The sequence below is a fragment of the Heliangelus exortis genome, chromosome 3 (genome assembly GCF_036169615.1).
Source record: "Heliangelus exortis chromosome 3, bHelExo1.hap1, whole genome shotgun sequence".
NCBI lineage: Eukaryota > Metazoa > Chordata > Aves > Apodiformes > Trochilidae > Heliangelus > Heliangelus exortis.
This window is the reverse complement of record NC_092424.1, coordinates 85,969,098-85,976,411: the sequence shown is the minus strand read 5'-3', so window position 1 is coordinate 85,976,411 and position 7,314 is coordinate 85,969,098. Positions and strand designations below refer to the sequence as shown.

The 7,314-nt window shown below is 44.2% G+C and overlaps 1 protein-coding gene across 7 annotated transcripts in view; it reads left to right on the top strand.

The window, feature by feature from the left end:
* The first annotated feature begins 317 nt into the window (after positions 1-317).
* The window catches only part of SMAP1 (small ArfGAP 1), an 80,856-nt gene continuing 73,859 nt past the window's right edge, over positions 318-7,314 (top strand). For 4 of the 7 annotated variants that reach the window (XM_071741589.1, XM_071741587.1, XM_071741586.1 and 1 more), the window contains exon 1: positions 330-604. In XM_071741589.1, the coding sequence (XP_071597690.1) occupies positions 487-604 (118 nt within the window). In that variant the 5' untranslated portion in view covers positions 330-486. Of the gene's footprint in view, positions 605-2,750; positions 2,886-4,540; positions 4,572-7,314 lie in introns of those variants that run through there. The other 3 variants (XM_071741590.1, XM_071741583.1, XM_071741588.1) reach the window with 3 other exon arrangements.

Sequence of the window (7,314 nt, the reverse complement as noted above, 5' to 3'; positions counted from 1 at the left end):
CCGCACAGGTGTGGCGGCTCGCGCCGAGCCCCGCCCACCCCCCGGGCGCTACCTGGGGGGGCGGGGTCACCTGCCGGCGGATGGATACCGTTCGTGCTCGCGAAGTGACCCTGCCTCGCAGGTGTCTCCTCCGTGCCCTTTCCAAGCCAAAACGGACCCGGCCCGAGGGTCGCCGCCACCGCCGCTGTTTGGAGCGCTCGGCGAGGGAGGGCCACGTGTCCGCGCGGCACTGGAAACCGCAGGACTGTTTTTTTTCACCTCCGACGCAGGGCTGGGGAGGCCGAGGGTGGGCGTGTGCGCGCGCGGGGGGCGGATGCGTCTGAGAGCGTAAGTAGATCCGGTTGAGGAAGTCGGCACTCGCGGCAGCCGGGTTCCCGTGGCTGCGCCAGGGCAGGAGCGGCCGCGTCCCCAGCGGTGCCGCCCCGGGACCTCTCCCGCTCCCCATCGCCGCCGCCACCAGCAACAGCCGCCGCCGCAGCAGCCGTCATGGCCACCCGATCCTGCCGGGAGAAGGCGCAGAAGCAGAATGAGCAGCACCAGGCCATCCTGGCTAAGCTGCTGCGGGAGGAAGACAACAAGTACTGCGCGGACTGTGAGGCCAAGGGTACGCTGGGGCAGGCGGGCGGGCGCTGGGGGCGGGGGACGCGGTCTGTCAGCCGGCCCGGCCCAGCCCAGGTGAGGCGCTGCCCATGGGCCTTGCCTGTGTCCTCCCGAGCCCGGCGCGGCAGGGTCTCCTGAAGGCGGGGATCGTCAGCGTGGCCGAGGCAGGGCCGCTGCCCCGCCACCCCGCCCCGCTCCACGTCCGCAGGGGCGGCGAGGCTCCGGCGGGGCCGTCCTCCCGTCCGCGGCGACCGGCCCCCTCCCGACACGGTGCAGAGGCGGCAGCAGGAGTCTGTGCGACCTGGGGAGAACGCTGATGGAAGGCAGATAGCCTTTAATTTCCCTGTGAACCGATTTGCGGTTCTCTATCCGGCTGGTAGCTGCCGTATCCGAAAGTCAGGAACCCGCCCGGCTGAGGCTTTGTGCAGTGACTGGCCTAGCCCTTTCCTGAAGTTTCACCGCCGCGTCCTCTTACAGTGCAGCCAAGTATCGATCAGGGCTGTGTCCCTGGGCCTTGGGGATGACAGTGGCCGATGCTGGGGATAGGTGCCGGATGAGGTGTAGGTTGAGTGTCTGAAGCAATGAATGCGCTTTAAAGTTGACTCAGGCTTACGAATGCCAGGCTCTTTGAACCTGGGTGCTTGTGCTTGGTTAACCATGTCACAGAGGAATGATGAATGAGATTTGAAAGGCTATGTTGCCGACAGATCTTGCCTCTCTTTAGTCTAATAGTTTTGTTCCATGCAAAAGTAGATGTATACTTGCATTTGTGTTTACTTTGAGTCCTGTGGCTTTGAAATGGAAAAATGTAGCACATCTGTCTTTCATCTGGAGAGGATTTATTAAGATGTTACTCTAAATAAGATGATTGCAGAGCAAGTTATTAAGTATAATACTTCCTGGCTAATTACCAGGTGTTCACAGCATATGTTTAGCTCTAGAGCTGCTTTGCTCAGTCCTCTTCCACCTCAAGTGGAGGTTAAGTATGGTAAACTAGTTTGAGCAACTGTGAATGCCACTGTAATTTTCCTTTATAATCCATGCATGCTACTACAAAAATAAGACCGTTTTCCTCATATATAACCCAAAGAAGTATGTAATATGGGTTATACCAGAGATCATAGATCATTACGATTTTGCAAGTAACTCTTAACCATTTTCTAGCACAACTATTCGTTCCCCTAAGCTCTCTGTTACCATGTAAGAGACTTGCCATAGCCAGTTGTTTTCTGGAAAAATCATGCTTGTTTTGTACATTATTGGCACTTCAGATTTCTGTGCTCAATGCTGCTCTGAGTTGCTTGCTGATGGAATCACATTTGAGTGTTGTTCTATAATGCAGGCCTTGGACCCGGTTTGATCAAGATCAAGAAGTGTAGAATTCTCCAACTAATTTTTGTCCTGTCTTCTGAATGCCCTCTTCCTAACCATCACCTGGTCAAAGTATCATTTGTAAGGCTCTGTAGTCCTTGGTATCTTTTTCCCCTTCGGTTCACCAATAACTACACTTCTAGCTTCTTCCTTCTTATATTTATTCTGTTGAGTATCTTTATCCACCACTCTTTTCTTTGTTCCTTTCATTTTTCTCTTGTCACAAAAGCTTGCTTTCTTAAATTCAAGTTTTGATGTATCCTGAGTTAGTAATTTTTCTCTTGAGGTTCTGGAGGACCTGCCAATCTCTTGATCAAGTTGTCTTCTGCTAGTACTTGTAATTCAGTTTTCATCGTTCTAGAAATTATTTTATATACCTGCCTTAATAAAATCTGAAGGCTTCCTGGTCTCCTCTTTTGCTTTGCCCCGGTCATGTCATTCTTTCACCCTGCCCATCAGGAAAGCTGACATGAAAATACTGTGTGATGCAACATGAGCTTACAATGCTGAGGGGATTAATTTTTTCTAATTTTAATTATTATTTAAATTTGTATGTATCTTATCCTGTTGGGGTTATTCTTAATTTAAATCTTGTATCTTATAACCTTCGTAAGTGCCATCAGCCTTTACCTGCACTCCTCTTGTTAACTGTGTAGTTTTCTTATAGTTGAAGGGGACGCTGTGGTATGAAACTTTCTTTAGTTACAGCTGTTCTAGAGGCACTTGACTGAGAGATATTCGTACATGGACACTGTACAGATTTCTTTTCTTACATTTAGGAAGTTTCCTTCTAGGAAGACAAGCTGTGTGAACAATACTGAGATGCCTGAAGTCTAAATTTCTGTATACTTCCAGAAGACGAGTGGCTCAGAAGAAAAACATGAGTGAGTCTCTGGTTGAAAATTAAGCTTGCTGTGAGCACGCAGTACCAGGTTTCGCTCTTCCTTGTCCTGTCAGCCTTTGTTCAAACTTGCTTCCCCAAAGAAGAGAAGTGAAAGATACTTCTTTCAGTTACAGCCATCTGTTTTTTCCTAGTATGTTTCACACTTAATCCATGGTGGTTGAATGCTAATGAATGCTTGCTTGTGTCTGGCAAAGTTGTAGTTCTGCTATTCCTGGTATGCAGAGATGTCTGAGGCAGCAGTTTTTAACATGGCACAATTAGCTTACCAGAGTCTGTGGGCTGTCTCCCTGGACTGTGACAGTCTTCTTCACCTCTTGAATCACTAACAGCATCCCTTTCATCTCTGGATGTGCTTGACACTGCAGTCTGAAATTCCCTATTGCCCATTCCACTGTGGATTCTCTTCATCCTGGATTCTGCAGACATGAACATGACAAAATATTTAGGACTTCTGTGATGTCAGCCTAGTTCAAAATGCATGCTGTTCCTGTTTTAGGTTGGTTTGGTTTTGGGTTGGTTGTTTTTTCTTTGTTTTTTGGGAGGGGTGTGGGGGGCTGGGGGGTAGTTGATTTTGTTTTGTTTCAGTAGGATTCCCCGAGTTGTGTTTCTTGCTTTCTTCCTGTACCTAATTGTTGGGCAACATTATCTTTGTGACTAACAAAATGTGTGATTTAATACTCATTGTGTTAACTGAGTTGCAGTTGTATCTTGGGTCTTATTTTGGCAATACTTAAAGCCATTTTCAGTATGGTCTTTCAGATAGCTGGCATCAACCCAAATTCAGCATGGGTTTCTACTTGAAGCTAAGAGGCTGTCATCACTAATTCCTTCCCCTTCTGTTATAGTCTGCCTTAAATCTTAGGTATTACATTTACCTCGGGCATCTCTTCAGATAGTCACATCCAAGGGATGTTGAAATCTTGCAGACTGCACTTGTGTATCTGTTTTAGCTGCTAGTCTTGAGGCCCTGAGAATTCTTAGGCAGTTAGGTTTCGTAAAATCTTAAATATCCTTTATGACCCTCAACAACTTAATGTGGTCCATTTTGCATTTTTGTTGCTAATTGTTTTCATCATACCTATCACGGTGCCACAGTTGAACTCTGCCTTCATGTCATTAAGGCTTCTCTCCTGGCTTTTACTTCTCATCTCAAAAAGATGATTAACAAAATTTACTATTGTTCCAACTACTAACTCCCGTATTACTGAATAAGCTCTCCTTGCTCTCAGCATATGACCAGCATTTACATTGCTTGTGTCTGAAATTTCAAACATGCACCTTTCCTGTACTATTGTATGCTTGCTCTGTGCAAGAATTTGAAAAGCTACCTCTTGGTCTTCCTTAAAGTAATCAAAATAATCTTGTTATCATTAATCATAGTCTTTATCAAGAAGAAACCTGTCCTTTGGTTTTTGGCTTACTTTTTCAAGTACAAGGTGTGCAGATAGATTGGACAGCTTTGTTCTGGAAGTCTTTTGGGAGGGGGAGAGTACAGCTGAGGACACATCTGCCAGAGTAAGCATTATGCAATAATGAGGGTTGCTGACTCTGGCAACAGTTTCTGGAAGTGCTTTTTATTCTGTATTTGGTTTTTGCCTGTTGAAATAGCTGCTATGAATCTGACTGTCACCGCTCAAATGTGTTGGAAACTACCTGCTGTAGGGCCATAACAGTCATCATATGTCACATTCAAACTGTAAGTCTTAACAGCTACTGGGAGAACTAGATGATATCTATTTTGGTAAGAAGCCTAAAAATCAAAGGTTCTGGAACTGTCTTTGCAATCACAGATTTTTGAAAGAGGGAGAAGGTTGGGATAACATTTGACAAGACAGTTCTTGTCTGTATTCCAACTACTCATCCCTATCTGAACAGTCATCTACATAAGGCAGTAGATGTCTTCCCAGTGTTAAACTACTGGGAAGTATTTATACTACTGTTTCTTCTATTTGTAGGACATAACCATGTTGGTAGTAACTTAAGTCATCCTGAATTTTTGAAAGATACAAGCACCCAGACTTCCTTTGTTCTCCTTTTGTGTGTATAACTAGGTAAAGCTAGCAGGATTTGGAATATTCTAGGAGACAGAAGTAGCTGTAGATCTGTCCATCTGTCTTGTCTGTATGCTGAAAGCTGTTGTAAAGCATGTGATTATTTTTTTTTTCATTTCTCTGTAGAGAGAGTTTAAATGAGTTTTGAATATTGTTCCAGTGATGATACTAGAGTCTCTAAGTAATAGCACCTCTTGGGAGATCTGTTAAATGGAGCCAAAATCGAAACCTGCTAACTTCTGTCAGCAGTGCTTTGACTACAGGGGCTACAGTTTTCTGTTTCTATGTACCTTGTACATAGTCATGACATGCCAGAAGACTCCTGGGCATGTGTTATTGCTTGGCAGCAAAGCTGGTATTATTTGGGCACTGATATTAAACAATACTGAATCAAATACTTGGAAGCTGAAAAGTGTGAAGCACAAGGAGGTGCTTTTTCTTAGAAAGAGGCATACTCACCAGTATCAGAGGATTAGCAATAAGTAGGCCTGTAAAGTAAACTGAAGGAAATTAGTCTTAGTGTGTTGTGACCATTTCCAAAAATGTCATTTATAAGACTCCAAATGGTGTTTCAATCATTGTTTCAACAAAAGATGTAGATTTAAATCCTGTGTGAGTGGTCTCTAACCTACCTTTTCTGTTTGTTATGCTTGCATTTGGATGTTGGCTTTGTTACAAATTGATTGATTACTGAAATCTGCTTGTAAATTTGTCTCCCTGTAAAGAAGGCAATTACCTGAGTTGTCAGTTGCTTGGGAACTTTACAGTAGCAAAGGTAAAATAGCATAATTGAAAGCTTGCAGACCTCTGTATAGGCAATTGCAGATGTGTTGGGCTTTCAGAAAAGGTGAATAAAATTTCTGTATTAGAGGAGGTGTTCTGTTGACTTGGTTGCGTGAGGGTTTTTTTGGTGTGGTTTTTCTGTTTGCTTGTTTGGGATTTTTTGTTGTTTTGTTTTTTAATGTTTACTTGATTAATTTAAACAGTGTTCAAGCACTACCAGGTATGATCTCACCAGAATCCTAGTACAGAATGTCGCATTGACACTGTTGCTTGTTCAACTAGATTAAAATCACTTTCATTTTGTTAGGATATTAATGAAAATGCATTTCAGTATTTGTAGTGGTATTGTACAATCTTTGGATATCTGTATGTGACTGAGGACTTGGTCTTCTATGGCTGAAGAGTGGCAGGGAGAGACTGAACAGGAAGGATTGCAGTACCAAAATTTTGGGAGCCAGAACTAGTTATTACAATTTTGGCTTCAAGTTAACCTAACTTTAATTTTCCTACCAACTTGCCAATCTCAAACCAAATTCTCTTAGCAGTGGGGAAGAAAAAAACTGGAATGGGCAAATTAGCAAAATAAATATGGAATATTCCAGATGTGTTTAGAGCTGTTCAGACTTGGGTTTTTTTGTAGACAGTTATGTTTTGCATGTGCTCTCTTCTGTGACTGGAAGATTAACTGTGTATCAGCCTTATTTTTTGTGAAGCTGCTTTTGATACTTGCTTGTTTTGTTTGCTGGTCTTCTCACTGCCTTAATCTTACACTATATATGAAAATATACAGTCATGTCTTCCTCCAGAATGAACCTAAAGCAAATGGGTGTCTCTTGCCTTCAGCCTTTTCAAGGCTTCAGCTTTTTCCCCTGGCTGTCAGTTTAAGAATGCTTTGGGTCAGTATAAGCTTTCTGTATGACAAGGCACTGGCTGATTACTTTCCAGGTGAAGACCTTTCCTGTCCTCCTCCTAAGGTGGAGGAACTACCAAAATGAGACCTAGGAGAGGTGGAATGGAGTTGGATTACACTGGAGGCCAGTTCCACACATGAGTGCAACTTCTTGCCCTGTACTAAGTTTGAACACAGTGATTACCAACGAGTTGCTGCTTACTGCTCTGTGGATATCTTGTACCAGTGAATGTAGCTGCAAATGTAAGATGTAACTAAAGGTTACTTGGATCAAGAAATTGCTAGTACTTCTCCATGTAATTCTATTCCCAGGTTGTTCTGGGAGGTCAGGTTGGTAAAGGTCATACAAACAGAACAGACTAGAATATGAATCAACAGATAAAAACACCTGGAGTCTTCTAGCTGTCCAGTGGGGCTCCACAGTATCCTTCCAGTAGGAGTAATGAAGACAAACCACTCTGATTCAGGGTGGGTGTCCTGGTTTTTGAGCTGGGGGAGGGAGTTACATTTCTTCCTAGTAGCTGCCGTAAGACTGCGTTTTTTATTTAGGATGAGAATTATGTTGCTAACACATGGGTGTTTGTTGCCAAGCAGTGCTTACTCTGAAGGACTTCTCAGCTTTTCTTACTTACCTGCCAGGGAGGAGGCTGGGGTTGCACAAGAGGCTGGGAGGGGTCACAGCTGTGACAGCTGTG